Raw genomic sequence first — 18,578 nt, 5'->3', positions numbered from 1 at the left:
GCCTCCATCCCCATCCCTAGAAGTGCAAGAGAACCTAGTACCTCCTTGAGTAAACTGATCCCATGGGTTGTCCCCTTGTGGGAAAGGGTGGGAGAGAAGGCCTCTCTGGTCACATTTCCTCCGATTTTACTCCATCTCCCTGCTCCTGGCCTCAAATCCAGCTCTGGTCCGATGCAGTGGCCGAAGTCCCTGTGCTTACTGTTGTATTGTACTTTCCAAGTGGTTAGTACAGTGTTCTGCCCACAATAAGTGCTCAATAAATACAATTGATTGATTGAATGAGTGAATGAATAAATGAATTCCTTATGGCTCGCTCTGTCTCTCACTTTCAGCAAAGATCTTGGGGAAGGTAGGAGAAAGCCTGAGCAGGATCTGTTGTGTTCGTCCTCCAATGGAGCGTTTCACCTTCGTGGGTAAGTAACAAAGGCTTGGATGAGAACATGACCCAATTTTCCTCCCAGCATCCTCTCCAGGCAGCTCTCTTCACCTACCTTATAATAATGATAATAACAATAGCAACAACAATAATAATGTAATTGTTAGAGTGGTATTTGTTAAGTCCTTACTCTGTGCTGAGCACTGTACTAAGCTCTGGGATAGATACAACTTAATCAGTTCAGACACAGTCCTTGTCCGACACTGGAGTCACAGTCTAAGGCAAAGGGAGAACAGGTATTGAATTCCCATTTTATAGATGAGGCAACTGAGGCACACATAAATTAAGCTCCTTGCCCAAGATTCCAGAGCAGACAAATGGCAGAGTTGGGATTAGGTCCTCTGGCTCCCAGGCCTGTGATTTTTCCACTAGGCCTCTCTGCCTTATCTTTCTCAACCTCATCTGCTGTTCCTGGAAATGGCCAAGACCATTTCTTGCAGGCTAGCCGACATTCCTCTTTGAGAAATGTCAACTTTGTTCACTAAGGGCAGGTCTAAGAGCCATACAGTCTCCCTCTAGATAAGAAAGAAGGCTGGAAGTGGACAGTGGTGTGGCTAAAGGAAGTACTGAGGGTGGATTTCACCTTTGGAAGGACTGTAGAATCCACACTAAACTTGACTGAGAATGTCTCCCCCACTAAACTAAATATCCAGAGAATGAGAGCACTGGTGAATAAGGAGAAATGACTATTACTCCACTTTCCTGGCTTGAAGAAGACTCTAACAGGAGGGCAGCAGAGGAGGGTGATGGGAGAATCAAGGTAAGATCTGTATGAGTTGATCCATGCTGCTGCCAAGAGAAGAGAGGTAAAACGGAAACACTTGATTGCCAGGAAATTTGCCGAGTTTAGTTGCAGGGATGTATCTCTATACAAATTTGGGAGGGTGTTCACCAAGGACATGTGTAGATTAGCATATGCAGATTGGAGAGCCAGGTGCTGAAAACATTAAGCACAACACACAAAGGACAACCTTTTTGTGCACCTACTGTGGCTGGGAGTGTGGATCCCATCACAACCTTTTCAGTCACACAAGCACTCATAGGAGAACTTCACCAAACAGGAAAGACAAATACATACAAAAGCATTAATGCTTTTGAAACTAGGGGCTTGTGTGACTGTGGCTTGTGTTTCTAAGTGAGAGCTTGTAATCTTGTTACGCTCCTCATGCGGGGAACTGGGACCACAGTTAGACCTGATCAAACATCCCTTTTTGATCATGCTTGACTCACAGAGGAGGAAATCAGCAGGAAGAGACAGAATCTGGTTCCCTCCAGACCCAACCATGTTCAAAGGTACAGCATGACTAAGGTGAAGGAAGAAGGACATCTCTTATGAGTCATCCAAAAAGTCCAATCTAATCTGCAGCACATGGAGACTCCAGCACAGCCTTTTGAGACACACTGGGCAGTGGTACCAGTCATCGGTTAACACCCCCCCACCCCTTAACTAATGCTGAGAGAGCCATCTCCAAATCTCTTGCCCTAGATGATTTCCTATAGAGGTGCCAGATTGTGTTCAGAGCCTGGCTTTGGTCTGTTCATTAAAGTCTGCTCCCTCCCTTCTCTCTTCTCTTTCCAGATGAGAATGCAAATCTAGGCACGGTCATGCGGTACGAGGAGATTGGTGAGTGAGAGGGAGAAGGTGGGAGGAGGTTTTGGGGTATGAATGTGGGGTGACAGGGAAGGAGACAAGAAAGGCTTGGTTTGGCCTTCAAGTCTTCAAGTGAGGACCTCAGGCCAGAAGGGCCACTTTCTACTAGGCCAGTGGCTCCTCCCAAATCTGCTCTCCAAATGGACATTGTTCTGGATTTAAGCTAGAATCCAGGAAATAAGAAAAGACCTGGATAGCCCCAGAACCCCTCACCTACCATGGGAATTAGAAGTCAGATTTCAGGGAATTGGAGTCAGGTTTCAAAGTTAACAGTAAGGAAAATTTTACCCCAGTGACAGAAAAAAATCACAAAATCCCTTCCCTCCATGATGAGAACTTTCCAGCATGATCCAGAAATGAAAAACCTCCAGGGTGATAGAGCCCTTGTAAATCAGGCCCCATGCATGCTGCCTTTGAAATGGGACATTCAGGGCTACAGACATTTCAAGCTCCAGCTTGCCAATGGGGGCCGTGTTTTACAGTCTTCTGCATTAGCTTCTAATAATAATGGCATTTCTCCATAAAAGACCATAGAGGCCTATTTTATTATTACTACTAATAATAATGATAATATTTGTTAAACACTTACTATACACTAAGCGGTGGGGTAGAAACAAGATAATCAGCTCCCATATGGGTTTCACAGTCTAAGTAGGTGGGAGCAATGGAATGAACTCTTTAGCCCCATTTTGCTTCTCAGGTGTCTGCTCATCTGGGGGTTACCCTAGCCAAAGAATTTAGGCTAGGGGGAGGGGGAAGTGGGGAAAAGCAAGGAGGGAAGACTGGATATAGTTTTGTGTAAACCGATTTCTGAATCTTTTAATTGCACGCTACCCCGTTGTCCTACAGCGCTCTTGTTAGCGAGTTTCCACTGCTTCCCTCTAGTAGTAAGGAACAGTACGAAGGGCCAATAAACCGACCAACTCCAGATCTTTCCGTTCTGGCACTGAGATGAAGGGGCCGATGCTTCTTCTCTGTTTATGCGCTTTGGTTTTTGCGTATCTCACATCAAGGCAGAGGGAAGGACTCTCAGAATAAAGGAACAATAATCTACTGTGAGCCACTGACTGGGGTAGAAGCAAGAACGGTATTAGAGACACAGAAGGGAATAGACAGGAGGAGACCAAGATCACACAGAGAGAAGGCCTCTAAATTCAGCTACTGTGTGATCTAAGACTCTCCATCGTGCGTCCCATGACAACCTGTCCAGATACAGGACACACAGACTCACATGACATCACCAGAATTACCCTGGACATGTAGCCTACTGTAAGGATACCACACACCCCATTTTGCCCCCTGATAATAATAATAATTTTTGTTGCTTTTGTTGCTGAATTGTACTTTCCAAGCGCTTGTTGTTTGTATTCACCCCAGAGCTTAGTACAGTGCTCTGCACACAGTAAGCACTCAATAAATACGATTGAATGAATGAAACTATGGTATTTGTTAAGTGCTTACTATGTGCCAGGCACTGTCCTAAGCTCCGGGGTGAATACAAGCAAAAAGGATTGGACCCAATCCCTTGTCCCACAGTCTCAATCTCCATTTTACAGATGAGGTAACGGGGGCACAGAGAAGTTAAGTCACTTGCCCAAGGTCACACAGCAGATAAGTGGTAGAGCTGGGATTAGAACCCATGATCTTCTGACTCCTGGGCCCGTGCTCTATCTGCTGCGCCATGTTGCTTCTCATTATACCAGCCTGCTTCTCCTGATCCTAGGGCCTTTCTTGGGGGGATGGGGGCAATCTGACTGCCCCCTCACCCTTGCTCCAGAGGATTACATTCCCCTCCCAAGTCCTTCAGCCCAGGCACAGCATCTGAGCTGCAGAACCCGGTGGCAAGAGCTGATGGGAGAGCAAGACTGGGCCCTGAAAATAAAAATTCCAGTTATAAAGTCTTCCAGTGCCAGATGACAACCCAGATGGTCCAATATAAAACTGGATAAACGACCGCTCTAGTAGGTCATCCAAATGGCGTTCAGATCTTCCAAGGGCTAGTGAGATGTGGCGGCAGAAGGGAGGGGCGGGAGAGGTGAGAAATCAGATTGGTTCTTCCTGGCCCTTTCCCTCTTCCAGTAAGCACGAGAAGCAGCCTTCCCCACACTCCAATTCTAAGGGTGAGAGTGAGCAAAGCACATTGGAGCTGCAGTGACACAGCTTTTCTCAAGAGCCAAGATTGCAGGGAAGAGTCATCAGCAAACACAAATTGTGTTGACCTTTTCAGACTTTTGGGGTGACCAACTCAGAAGCAGCAATGCGGGTGACCACACACCCACCCTGAATGTAGCCAGGAGTGCTGGGGGGACTGGCATTGGGCAGGGAGGCCAAGAGTTCTTGCTCTAGTCAGGGAGGGTGTTTTGAAGGATGGCTCCTGCCCCCTCTCCAGTCTCTGCTTCCTCTCCTCAGAGCTTCGCATCTTGTTGCTGTGCGGCAGCGACCTGCTGGAGTCCTTCTGTATTCCAGGCCTTTGGAACGAGGCAGATGTGAGTAGAATTCTGTTGTGGGACAGGATCCCTCTCCCTCCCCCACCTCCCACCAGATTCTCTCTGATTTCATCTGCCAGGACTTCAGTTCCCAGGAGAACGATCCATTCGTATCATTTACGGAAGAAAGAGAAGAGGGAAAACAAGCTTCCAGCCTCTAATTTCCCCTTCAGTTTAGTCTTCTTTTCTCATCATACACTTCCTCCCCTTCCCTCACATCCCCTGGAAAAAAAATGAGATTCGGCTGACTCACAAAGTATCTCCCATTGGGATTTCTCCTTGCCTTTGTGTTTTGGTTTGTTTTAATATATTACAATCAGACATCCCACCCCACCCTCCTTGGAACCCAGATTCTTCTTTTCCCTTTGCACACCCCTCAGTCCATCCCAGAACCCCCCAGCTCTGGTCCTGGCTAATAGATTCCCTGTCTTAATGCCAGACAGAGCCTCTCAGCAAGCTGTGCGGGTCCCCGCTGCTCAGCAGTATATCCCTTCCCCCCTCCTTATCCTACTGCTTTGCTCCCTGACCCTACACAGTGGTTCCTGCTTTCCCCAGGGGCCTCAGGGAGGATAGGGAAGGTTGGGGACTCTCCTTCCAGGGATTTGGCACCCATTAGCTTGGGATGGTTTGGGCCGTGGAGACTGCCAGAGCCTGCTGGGAATCCCAGGGCTGAACAGCAGGAGGGAACTAATGTCTTTGTCCCTGCCATGGGGTTGATAAACCAAAAAGGTGGGACAGTGGGGAGATGGGTTTCTAATAATTAAGAACAATAATAATAATAGTATTTGATAAGCACTTACTAGGTGCCAAGCACTGTTCTAAGCACTGGGGGAGATACAGGGTAATCAGGTTGTCCCAGGTGGGGCTCACAGTCTTAATCCCCATTTTACACATGCGGTAACTGAGGCAAATGGGACCCTTCCGGGATACTCTGGATCAAAGCTGGAAATGTCTCATGTCAGAAGTTCCAAGTCCCAAAGCAAAGCTTGACACCCTGAATGACACCAAATTTGTAGATTTTCCCAAAGCACTTTTCCCAACAGTGGTCTCCGTTCATCCTCCCAGCCAAGCTGGGAGACTGGGAGAGACAGGCCTTGATACCCTCATCAGTTAAAAATTACACAGCAGATCAGTGGCAGAATTGGGACTAGAACCCTAGTCTACCGCCTCCCATGCCCTTGCTCTTTCTAGCTCCATCACCCCGCTTAGCTGGGACCATGTGGCTTGTCCCTGTGGCTCATTCCCAGCAGAGGTTAAAACTGGGTTACCTAATTCCCCAAGAGACTGTCGTCCCGTTTCAGAGGAAGCAGTCACCACACACATGGGCTTTTCAAGTAAAGATGAGGCCCATGCTAGAGAGAGGGGAGGCCCAGCCTATCCAACAGCAGCTGGATAAAAGCTATTAAACCACGTTAGCTAGGATTTAGGGCCATAAGCAAACATGTATGACTCCATCTCTGTCCCAGAGATCTGGAAGCCCTGAGAAAGGAAGAGAAACAATGCCCCTACTGCCAGAAATACCTAGAGGTGATCAGGGCTGAAGGAAAGTTTTCTCCCTGGAAAGGGTCCAGGGCTCCCTCTCCCTCCCTAGGCCTCAGAAGTCCTCTTCCAAGTCTGGAAAACACACCCAGGTAAGGGGAGAAGCAGCTAGTACAAACAGCTCTTTGGTGAAATGGGAGTCTCTCCACCCTTCTGTAATGAAAGGGTAGAGCAGTGAGCGGCCTTTTCTGAGCCCAGGCAGAGGCAAGCCAAGACAGCCCACTGGCGCTCAGGAAATGCTGAGCCTTGCAAATTCCAGCTGGCCACCCATCCTTACTAGGTGCAAACTTGGGACTCCCTACCCCGGGAGCCTCGAAGAGCCCCTCCTGGTGCTGGGGAAACAGAGGCCCAGCTAGACCTTGGGCTTGCCGGTGTCCTTCTCATCAAGGGATGAGTGGAAACCGTGGAAACGGAAACCTCTGTCAGCTGGAAATTCCAGAAATCTGCCCATATTCTCTGGCAGCTATGCTTTTAACCGATTTCACAGGTGGGAGAAACTGAGGCCCAGAGAGAGAGACTACTAACCTCAAGCCCATTCATGGAGCTCTTCCCAAAAGCTGTAGCCAGGGGTGATGGCTCATTTCTTCCTGTCACTTCCATAACTCTGGGGCCTGTGGAGTGGCCCCAGTCATTCAAACAGAAATCCAGAAAAGCAGGGGCATATTGGGATGCTAATGGCTGCCTGCTAAATGCGGTCTTCACTCCCATGATAATAGTGTCATCCTGCCTTCCCTGAGGGAAGCAGACACCTTCCCCATTTCCCCTCTCTGCAGAGATCCAGGGGAAAAAAAAAAACACACCACAGGAAGTAAACACAGGAAGATACTCCTGGCAGTGTCTGCTCAGAACGAAAGCCCCAAGGCCCCAGAACAAACGGAGCTAAGACAAACACTCAATTATTCAGCCTCTGATGGTCTGTATCAGACAAGCCAGTCGAAAGCCAGGAAACTCACTGGATATGTCCACTCCAGGATAAGTCAGCCGAGCTGATAAGCTCCAGAAAGGAATTTTTTGGTCCCAAAGAGGGAGGCTTAGCTTCCGCCTGGGAGTCTCTGCTCCTCGTGTGAAAGAGATTGTTTCTTCAAGATGTGACTTGAGTTTGGTTCTCCCAGGCTTCCCAGAAAACAGGGATGAGAATGGAAATCCAGACGGAATGTCATTTCCATTATTCGCATCCTGGCTGAGACCCAAAACTGCACTGGCAGGCCAGCTGCCCCTTTGGCGATAACCTCCTTATCCTCACAGGTGACTCCAGCGGCCAGCTAGGCAGAAGGGCCTTCAGTGCCCAGATCACCGTTCCACATTTGGAAGGTCTCTGAAACCTGGTCAGCTGGGGCCCTGATGTTAGAGCTTTCACATCTGTGGTCATAGCCAGGTATTGAGCTGTAGACCTTGAAAAAAACCACTTTGAGAAATGTTTATGAGGAACGACAATGGGTAGAAGAACCTCACCCTCAAACTGAGCTATGTGGACCAGCAGAAAGCCAAATGCATCGCTGTCATTTTGGTGAACACTTCGGTTCTAAAGATCCCAAAGGGGAATCCTCCACCTGAATTCATGGGAAGACTAAACCTTGCCCAAGTTCGTGCTTTTTTGGATTTAGCCAGACTTACAAGATCGTGGGTATCATGGCCACTGTGATGCTCCATAACCTCGTGCTGTCCGGGGTTTTTAATCCGTGCCTAGCTCCACCCCAACTCGGCTAAGCAGTTGACAGCCTTCTTCAGGTACCCCCAGAGCACTGCCAATAACACCCCACAGCTCCTTTCATTGGTGCTCATAACCTCAGAAGAGAGGAAGCAGCATGGCCTAGTGGGTAGTGAAGTGGCCTGGGAGTCGGAAGGACCTGCGTTCTAATCCTGCCTCCTCCACTTGTCTGCTATGTGGCCTTGAGCAAGTCCCTTCACTTCTCTGTGCCTCAGTTACCTCATCTGTAAAATGGAGATTGAGACTGTGAGCCCTACATGGGCCGGGGACTGCGTCCAACCCAATTTGCTTTATCCACCCCAGCGCTTAGTGCAGTGTCTGCCACATAGTAAGCACTTAACAAAAACCATAATAATGATAATAAATACTATTATGATCCCAGTGCTTAGCACATAGTAAGCATTCAGTAAAAACATGTCATAATAATCATCATCTGAGCAAGCTGAAAGACAGGAGAAGGGGAAGGAAAGAGAGGAAAAAAGAGAAAAGCTTTAAGGTGAAAAATGATAATACAGTATTTGTTAAACACTTTCTATGTGCTAAACACTGAACTAAGCCCTGGGGTAAATACAAAATAATCAGGTGAGACATAGTCCCTGTCCTAAATGGGGCTCACAGCTGATTGAGTCTCCATTTTACAGATGAGGAAACAGGCACAGAGAAGTTAAGTGACTTGCTCCAGGTCACACAGCAAGCAAGTGGCGGAGATGTGGTTAGAACCCAGGTCCTCAGAAATCACAGGCCCGTCCTCCGTCCACTAGGCCACGCTGCTTTTAAATGAATAAAAGTGTTAAATGACTCCATATACACACATGCATGGGGAATTTTTTCTTCACCAAAATTTACAAAGGGGGCGATTCTTCCAAAGACCACTGCGCAACACCACACACATTCTCCAACCCTGTCTCCCTTGGCACAGTAACAAGCCCGTGGTGGGCAGGGATTTTCTCTCTTTATTGCTGTATTGTTCTTTCCAAGCACTTAGTACAGTACTCTGCACACAGTAAGCGCTCAGTAAATACAATTGAATGAATGAATGAATGAATGAAGCTAAAAATTCTTCAGAGGGCACTGTCTCCTCCAGGACTTAAAAATACACAATTCAACCTCTGTTCATTTCCATACAATGCTACATTTGGCCAGAGGCAGGCCTGCTGAGTCCTTGGAGGAGGTGATTGTGATGCCTCACTGCTTCTCAAATTCCACCAAAAGTCTTGGGTCTTTTGGCTCTTATGGCCCCTTTCCTTCCTGCGCCAACATGCAATCACTGCCTGAATCCCAGACACCTCCCTGCACCCTAATCTTGGAGGAAGCCTGGGGGCAGCCTTTTGGAGGGTGGGGAAGATAGACTTTGTGTTAAAAGACCATTTAAAGAGAGGATGAAGAGATCCCCTGAAGCAGTACCCTTGACCCTGATCAAACAGCAGAGTTCACACTGATGGCCTAAGTCATATAACTGCACAGCTGGGTCCTGATGGAAGAGAAAACTGCCCAGATCCTGCCGGGGCTCTAAGGTCAAGGAGGCTATTGCCTCAGGCTCACCCGCCCCCTAACTTGGATGGCCTCCTCCCCAGGGGAGGGTCTCTGCCACACAGCATTTCCCTGCCAGGCCTGAGCCTCCAGCTTTCTGTCCGAACAAGAAACCAGCTCTCTGGCCAAGCCCTTTGCAGAGGAAGACACAGAAGTTAAACGGTCAAGTTAAAAGAGAGGAGACAACCAAAGCTTTCTCAGTTTACAGTCAAACCAAGGGCCACTGACCTAGGCAGCACAACTGTGACTCCTCTGACTGTCTCCCAGCCCAGCCTAACAAGTTTAAATGAGTTAAGCTTCTAGGAGAGCCATGGAAACTCTGGGCCTGTTGATCAGATGGCAGGGGGCTAATAGATATCAATCCAAGACAACTGGATTGGGTTTGTTGAGTTTGAGTCTCCCCTTTTTAGAGCTCTGGGGAAGCAGATGGGCTCAGGGGACAAAAAACTCGATCGATCAGTGGTATTTACTGAGCACTTACTATGTGCAGAACACAACTCCTGAGGGTCTTTTGGATGTCCTAAGAATGGCAGCTTCCTCCTCTAAAGCTGCAAAGTTGCCATCTCCTTGTTAACTGAGGTCTCAGTACATCCAAACCAGCCCTCAGTTGGGGTTCTGTTACAACCTGGCAAGGTGAACCGAATTTCAGAGTTAACAGGGAGGGCCACCTGTGCAAATTGGCCCTTAGCTCAGAAACAATACAGGTGATCAAACAAATACTTTGTCCTGAGGACATTGTAGAAGTCTAGAGACTCTTAGGACCCTTAGAAGGTAAAGTCAGGCTCTGTCCAGTGGTCTGATCTGTACAGCCGTAGCAATAGGATACACACTGGGTGAATAGTCAGTGTTGCTAATGGAAGGATTCACTGTTTGCTGCTAGAGATGGGAGAGTGGCAGGGAGGTCAGTCCCCTGGCTTCAGGAAGGGTAATAGGAAAGCCACTGATGACAGAGGAATGTGAGCTAGTGTGCAGGGATAATCGTACAACTCCAAACTACAGCCCCAAGAGAGGCCGCTCAGAGCAGGTAGAATAAAAGCCAAGGGTGAACATGGCTGTTGTGTAACTTGTGCAAGAGCTGAGGAAGCCCTTGATTGAGGCTGTGGGTCAGACCATATTGAATGGGGAGCAACAGTGATTCTAATAACCTCATTTCCAGGCAGTTCAGTTGTCATTCAGGGCCCTTCTCTCCCCATGAACAGGTTTTATTGCCTTCAAAGAACCCATTACTCAGCTCCTAGCCAGCATTGACCCTGGGCTCAGAATCCAGTTGTAAATCAATATTGCACAACACAGGCAACAACAGCAGGCTTACCATTAAACCTAGAGTTACGCTAGGAATCTGAGTTGGGAGCTGCTGGGCTACAATTTTTTGGACTGCACCACAGATTTCATCAGGCCTCACTCAGAACTTATCTGCTTTTTGTCTTCTGAATACCAAATGCCAGTGCTCCCTCAGATCCACAGATCCTCCTTAGGCATGCAGTTAATGTACCAACTCCCATTTTGCACCTAAAAAAGCATAACCAACACATACAGTAAGCTATAGGGCTCCAGGTTGCCACTAGACTCTACCCATGTGTGTGTGACTGCTTTCTTCTGCAGGGGCATTGGTTTGCATTCTTTTGGTTTTTGTTTTGTTTCATGGCACGTGTGAAGTGCTTACTATGTGCCAGGCACCTTAGTAAGCACTGTAGTAGCCACGAGCTAATCAGGTTGGACACAGTTCAGGGCCCTCATGGGGCTCCCAGTCTTAATCCCCATTTTACAGATGAGGTAACTGAGGCACAGAAATGTTAAATGACTTGCCCAAGGTCACACAGCAGACAAGTGGTGGAGCCAGGATTAGAACCCAGGTCCTTCTGGCTTCCAGGTCTGTGCTGTATTCACTAGGCCATGATGTTTCTTACCTGCATTCTTCCCTACCTGGGATCTTGTTAGGAAAGGCCCAAGCTGTGACAGCAACAGCTGAGAAACAGACTCTTCACAACCCACGGTTAACTCAGAAAATGCAGAATGGAGAAGTGGCTTTGACATTGACTGGGGAGCTGAAGGAAGTGACTTTGGAATCTATTTTAGGTGATGAAACAGGGCATCCTGGACTGAATAGGGCCCAGAGAAAGCCCTTGCGGCAGACTGAGAATGCTCCCGCCTGGGAGGAAGTCAAGAAGACGGCCAACCCAGAACGGTTAAGAAAGTACAAATCTGGTCTGGCTACCTTGGATTTGTTTACCATTTTTGTTTTTCCAAAACTGCTTAACATTATCTATCTCATTTTGTCTCCACAACATCCCTGTTTGGTAAGGAGAGGCAACCACTATCACTCCCATTTTACAGATGAGGAAACTGAGGCCCAGGAAGGTTAAGTGACTACTTTGAGATCACAGCAGTCTGGAGGCAGAGCTGGGGCTAGAACCCAGGTCTGCTGATTCCCAGGCCTGTGTCCTTTCCAGTAGGCACACTACCTTTTCACAAAGCAGGTCACCCATTTGTAATCAATTGAGTTTGTTGGGGGCTCGCTCTAGGCAACCCACTTAATGATGGAGGGAAATGGGACTGTGGAGGGGCATCTGATCTGTTTTACCAGGGTAACTGTCTCCCACTTTGAAGTAAGTGTGCGCAGTCCTCCTCCCTTCACCTCTGCCAATGCTCTGATAATAATAATGGTATTTGTTAAATGCTTACTATGTACCAGGCACTGTTCTAAACGCTGGGGTAGATATAACGTAGTCAGGTCGTCCCACGTGGGGCTCACAGTTACAGATGAAGTAACTCAGGCCCAGAGAGGTGAAGTGACTTCCCCAAGGCCACACAGCAGACAGGTGGCAGAGCTGGGATTAGAACCCATGGCCTTCTGACGCCCAGGCCTGTGCTCTATCCACTATGCCATGCTGCTTCCCTGAGCCCTCAGCCCAGTCAGAGAAGTTCCCCAGGCCAACACCAGGACTGAAATTGCCTGGGGAAGCCATTGTAAAGCTTGTTGAATGGCTGGGGGCTGTAGAGACTCCATACCTGAAAACGTCCCTCTGCCCGTTGTTCCAGATGGAGGTGATCGTTGGAGACTTCGGAATCGTGGTGGTGCCCCGGGATGCGGCGGACACAGACCGAATCATGAACCACTCCTCCATACTCCGCAAGTACAAGGTGAGTCCCCCCTCTGGGACTAGACATCCAGGCAGGCCTACTTTGCCAAGGGGCTCAGGGACTCCTCAGCCCCCACCCTTAAGCCTGGGGGTCCTCAAACTTCAATGGGTAGGGAGGGCTGGAGGTGGAGCCGGAACCTGGGGATCTGAGGGTGTGACTGCCTTCTCTCCCCAGAACAATATCCTCGTGGTGAAAGATGACATCAACCACCCCATGTCCATCGTCAGCTCAACCAAAAGCAGGTGGGTGAGGCCAATCAACTCCTGCTGCCAGAGAATCACTACTCCTCAAAGCACAGCTAGCCTTCCCCTCCTCTCTGTCTCTCCTCAAGCAAACACAACATAACCAAACACTTCTTCAGCCTAGACTGCCCCATACATGGAAAGGAGAGTTCCTAACCCCATCAACTCTGAACCCGTTGCTTGGGGCCCCTCTAAAATTGTGCTCATGGAGGCTGGCAGCCATAACTTGTCTGGGAGACTTGCTCGCCTACCCATGGAGCCCATGATTGCCAATGTGCCAGTGGCCCTGGAGAATGGGCCCTGGGGAACAGGAGTTGAGTCTGATAAGAGAAAGATTGGCCATCTTTTAGACTGTGAGCCCACTGTTGGGTAGGGACTGTCTCTATATGTTGCCAACTTGTACTTCCCAAGCGCTTAGTACAGTGTTCTGCACACAGTAGGCGCTCAATAAATACAATTGATTGATTGATTGATCAGGATTCCAGGATTTAATTCTGAGTCTTCTGCTAAGCCTTTGCCTTTTTCCTCACTGGCTTGTTAAGTAGAAGTCCCTCCTCACTATTGGTTTCTGAGGCTGAGATTGGGAGGATACAACTGGAATTGTCTCCAACTGAATGTGTTGGGAGAAAAGGATTCGATTCAAGTTCCTGTAGCATCTCCCCAGTCCCGTCTTCAGTCCTGCCATAAGGAGGAGGAAAGAATCCTTTGATGAGTTGCAGGCTGCACACAACTACATCTGAAGCATTGCAACAGGAGGTGTTTCTCTTAACTAACACAGAAAAAAAATCCCTGAATCTGGACCATAGCGGCCAGGGAAGTGAAAGAATCTCCTTCCATGTAGGTCTGTAAGATCAGGATATATCCATACATCCACCCTGGTCAGGGAGGCTTGCTGGAAGGCAGGGGGTTGTCTAGATGGCCTCAGAAGAGTCCTTTGAGCCAGCGTTTTTCTGATTCTGTCTGCACCTATTTCTCGGGCACACTCTTCCAGAGAGTACTGTGACAGGGGACTGCCAGTAGGAGCTATTGCTTCAACGGTCCTGCTGTTGGCCTTTCTCCTTCTCCTTCCATGGACTCTCTGACCTTGTCTGTTCTTCACTCACAGACTGGCTCTCCAACATGGGGATGGACACGTCGTGGACTACCTGTCCCAACCCGTCATTGACTATATCCTGAAGAGCCAGCTGTATATCAACGCCTCGGGATAAATCTGCTTGCTCCCACCTCTCCTTGGCACTGCAGCAACGCAGCCCTGTGGCTCCAGTCTCCTACAGTTCTCCATCACACTGCTCTCTGTCTGTCTGTCTGTGTCTCTTCCTCTCTTCTTCCTCTTTCTATGGTCCCCCCGCGGGGATCTGCCGCCTCATTCACTGACTCTATTTGAGCCCAAAGGGCAGGCCTCTTCAGAGAACCATGGCATATTCCAGTTAACACACCATTGAGCGTTCATCTTTGGAGAACCTTTCTGCTTGTTCTTGGAGTGGGTGCAACCCATAGAGGTGTACTGGTGTCCGTTTCCCAGCATGCTCTAGGGAGGCGGCTCTGGTGCCAACCTTCCCAGCATGCTCAGGGAGGTGCCTCTGGTGTCCACCTTCCCAGCATGCTCTAGGGTGGTGGCCCTGGTGCTCACCTTCCCAGCATGCCCTTTATCACAAAGGGCTGGTCCTTTTTCCACTCCTCATAGAACTCGGATGAAATCCATGTCCGTGATCCTTTCCACTGGTAGTTTTTAACATGAATCACTTTGGTGTTGCTTGACGCAATGCGTGACTACAAATGGCCTCGGCACTCAGAACTTTGGGAGCCCTACTGGCCAGGGCCATAGTCAGGATTCACCTTCCGCTGGAATGATCACGGTGTCCTCCTTTGGCCAGCGATGAGATATTTTAGCTCTGAGGTTCCAGATGTCGGAAATAAAATTGCTGTAGGTCTAGGATTGCGGTGCCATTGGAAAGAACTGGAACCTTTTCTTCAGATGGCTTCTCATTTCTCTGAGTGATCGTTTCCTACTCTAACAGTGAAATAACTGCTCATCCTCGGATGCCAACCAAACCAGTCCTTTCCATGGTGACCCACAAATCCTGCAGGGCTGTGTTCTGGCTGTATTGAACCGGATTTTAGGGGACAGGCTGGAAATGTCCCATCAGCAAGTATTTATTCAGCACCCACAATGCATTAGGAACATGCTGAATCTGAAAGGGACTGCCTGCACCAGGCCAGATCCTGATAATGTAAACGTTTTTAAAATAGCAAAGAGAGCCAGGAAAAAGTAGTGTTCCTTGAGCACTCGGTCTCATAGAGCCTGTTTTCTCCCGCCCTCTTCCCATGTGTTGAATTAGTGCCTGTGGGTAGCAAGTGGTAGGAGAAAAGCAAACTACAATTCCAACAGGGTGGAATGATGTTTTGCAGGGTTTCGGTGGTCACGCACCCACTGTAGTCAGGACATGGGGTTGCTTCCCTTGGGACTCTTTTGTTGGCTAATGGCCAGGCACTTCACAGTGTAACTGTAGGCCTGCGCTCAATGGGTTCAGTATCAGCATGGCAAAATAGGCAAATCAGTTTCTAGTGGGAAGGTGAGTTCCCCACACACAGCCCTCCACAGGGACCCGGGCTCTTTGGGGAGTCCATTTGACTGCATGAATTCAAATTGCTTCCTTCCTTCACTACCTAATTCCCAGCCTTTCCTCTCCATGCTCCCCCAGCCCTTCCTCCCCGTGGAAGCAGGAAGCATCAGCTCCCAGGATCTCTTGCTGTGCCTGGGGGAGGTGAGGATGGGCTTGTCCAGGCTGGAGCCCGTGACTCTCCATTTTCAGATTGTCCTGCCCCATTTGAGGAAGGGTCTCATCTCAGAGCCTGTGTTCACCTTTGGCCCCTGGCTGGAAGGAATGTGAGCCCAGCCAGCCAGGCATTATTCCTCCTACCTGCCAAGGAACAAACCACCCTTGCTTCCCCAACTGTGCCTGCCACCATGCCTGCTTCCTGCTGTATTCCTCTTTAAAAGAAGGGCGTTGGTCCCGGCAAAAATGCTTCTGAAGCTGAGCGCAGGTATCATTCTCCACTCCCACACCCCTCTCCTAGGAGCCCAAGGTCCCAGCCAACTTGGGAGACACTGGCCCCTCCCCTCCCCTGTGGATCGCACGGGAGCAGACTGGTGTCCATCCAAGAAGGAAGATCCAATCTCAGAACTAGGCTTCCTTCTATCTCTCACAGATCCCAATTGGACTCCTTGGGTTCTCTGCTTCTCTTAGAGACTCCACCCAGTCCCACACAAAATGTCTTTCCCTGGGCCACATATGTATGGACTGTGCAGTCCCGGGCAAGGAGGTAGGGGTCCCTGTGCCCTGGTGGCAAAGGAGAATGAGGATAGTAAGAAAATGCTTTAAGGTGGGAGAGAAGCTGCTGAAGTTGGTCCATGCGGCGGGTGGGATGGAGCTGAAAGACTGAAGCAGGGACTGAAGGGCAGAAAATAAGTCCTCTCAGGAGTTTCAGAAGGTGTGGAGGACATAGTCCGGTGCAAGACAAAGGAACAGAACATATGGTTGTTCCCAGATTGGGGTCATCCTCTGCATGGACATTTCTATCATAATAGGATCCTACTGGCTTCAGTGACCTGCTAAATTCCATGTACTGGCTTGCAGAAAGAAGGTATAGTTGGTGTGGGGAGGGGGGGTGGTGGTGGTGTGTGTGTGTGTGTGTGTGTGTGTGTGTGTGTGTGTGTGTGTGTGCGTGCATGCTGCCAGGGAAGGGGAATGGGAAAGGTCATCAGGTGTCAGGAAGGAAAGAAACAACTCGTGCCCTTTAATGAGATAGACATGCCCAGTCGTGACAGGACTAATATGAATAATAGGAAAGCTACTAGGAGCTGCCAGTCAAAACAGACTGGTCTCCAGGACATGCAACTCTGGATTCCGCCACGAGAAGTGTTTTCCTATCTGGGCCAGACAAAACCTTCCCCACCTCCTGCTCTGAAGTTATGGGCCAGGGGAGCCTCATGAGGAAGAAGAGATCAGAAAGGTGGTGGTGGCACTGTGTGGGAAGGGGTCTGGCAGCAGATTTCCTGCAGCATTTCTTGCCTGTGAGGGGAAAAAGTGTCAGCACTTCCAAAGAGGATCCTCTCGGCTATTCCTGAGGTAAATCAGAGAGAGTGTGGTGGAAGCAGGGAGGAACAGAGAGAAACACGGTATGTTGTTAGGAAGTCTCCTCTCAGAGCTCATGCTGCTACTGTTGTTGGTATCTCAGTATTGATGGTCTCCGTGGCCTACCTCTTCATATTGTTAATGGATTTACCCAGGGATGAAAAATTTCTCTCTACTTAATGACTGATACACAGACCCAGGAGTTAGATCATTTTAGGCAAGCAGAACACGTGTGTATTTCTGAACTCTCCCAGTCCCAAACAATTTCAGAAAAACTGCAAGGCTCTTCCTGCTGGAAATAGAAAGCCAGGCACCATCCTTCTCCATTCCCAAAATGTCACCAGAGGGAAGGAGTAAAATGGAAAACCGATATCCTAACAAATCATTCAAACCTCCACTGCTGCACACAGGCACGCACCCACATCTGTAAACACAATGTTGAGGAGTTGAGAAGTGGAGTGACACATTTGAGATTGGGCTCCCAGGAGAAAATTTAGGGAATCTAGACTGTCAGCTACTTGTGGGCAGGGAGCACGTCTACCAAATCTGTTGTGTGCTCTCTTCTCTAGGCACTTAATACAGCTCTCCGCATACAGTAAGCACTCAATAAATAAAAAGAATGGATTGATCAGAAGGGTGACCTCCCACAGCCCCATTCCCAAACCCAAATGCAAACAGGATGTGCCAGAAATTATGGCCATGGAAAAGGGTTTTGGAACTGCTCCAGTTTAGAACAGAATGCCTTAGGAACATAGCATTGTGGTAAAGATGAATATACTCTGTCTCACTAGTCTTGTCTATGCTGCCTTCATCTAGTTGCTCAGTGAAATTCTCACCATGTGGTTTCCGTGTAGCCTTCATTTGGAGTGGACTGCCGTCAAAACCGTTCTAGTTGGTTGGGAATGAGCCGTGGTTTGGGCCTCCGGGCCAAGCCACAATGGCCAGCCGGGACACGGTTGGTTTTAATGGTCTCCGGAGACAGTGGGGGAGGGAGGGACTTGGGGGCAGGGGAGGGTTCCATTTTGGTCATTGAATCTGCCATTTGAACAGTAAGTTTTATGTTACTGAAACAGATTCATTAAAGAATATGTTCGAGTTTTGATGTCATTTCACATCGGTGAAATATTTTGAGTAAACTTTTGTTGCTAAAAAACGGTCATGGACAAATGTTTTATCAGCAAAATGTTTCAATTACGTAATAAATAAGATGATGCTATTGGTGTCATGCTTCATATCTGCTCCAGGAAGGAGCAGTTCATAACTCTGATTTCCACAGGCTTGAGAGCTGGTTGTTTGCCCTTGGCGCCCCTTGGGCCTCTGCCTACCTCTGGAGTTCCCCTACCCTTTTGATTGATTGGGGGTTTTTTTTGCCCCTTGGTGCGCCAGCTCCCTCCAGGGAAGCCCCCTAAATGCTTCTGCTCAATAGGTACCAACTTTTCATTGGGAGAGTGGGGCGGGAGAGGGGCAGGGATTTTTGGAAAGGTGAGGACTGGAAAGGGGTAGGTTCCAAAGACCCGGCAAGCCTGGACATCACCATTTGGGGTCTTTTTCACCCTGATGGAAAGGTCTCAGGTTTTGTCTGAGATGTGGGATGGACAGAGCTGAGATTCCAGCACACAAAAAAAACCCTGCCCCTGATGAAGTTGACCCCTCTGGTCCTGCTAATATATGGGTGGGAGGGCCCCGCTTCGGAAAAGCACTGGGCTTCA

General features: G+C 48.9%; 1 protein-coding gene across 1 annotated transcript in view; it reads left to right on the top strand.

Moving 5' to 3' along the window:
- Positions 1–14,187, top strand: part of NMNAT2 (nicotinamide nucleotide adenylyltransferase 2) — an 85,660-nt gene extending 71,473 nt beyond the window's left edge. Inside the window, exons 6-11 of the mRNA XM_038758312.1 lie at positions 333–413; positions 2,016–2,060; positions 4,497–4,573; positions 12,390–12,491; positions 12,666–12,733; positions 13,839–14,187. Of these exons, the coding sequence (XP_038614240.1) occupies positions 333–413; positions 2,016–2,060; positions 4,497–4,573; positions 12,390–12,491; positions 12,666–12,733; positions 13,839–13,941 (476 nt within the window). The 3' untranslated portion in view covers positions 13,942–14,187. The remainder of the gene's footprint in view (positions 1–332; positions 414–2,015; positions 2,061–4,496; positions 4,574–12,389; positions 12,492–12,665; positions 12,734–13,838) is intronic.
- The last annotated feature ends 4,391 nt before the right edge of the window (positions 14,188–18,578 follow it).

The sequence above is a fragment of the Tachyglossus aculeatus genome, chromosome 16, assembly GCF_015852505.1.
Source record: "Tachyglossus aculeatus isolate mTacAcu1 chromosome 16, mTacAcu1.pri, whole genome shotgun sequence".
Lineage (NCBI taxonomy): Eukaryota > Metazoa > Chordata > Mammalia > Monotremata > Tachyglossidae > Tachyglossus > Tachyglossus aculeatus.
This window is presented reverse-complemented; position numbering and strand designations above follow the sequence as displayed.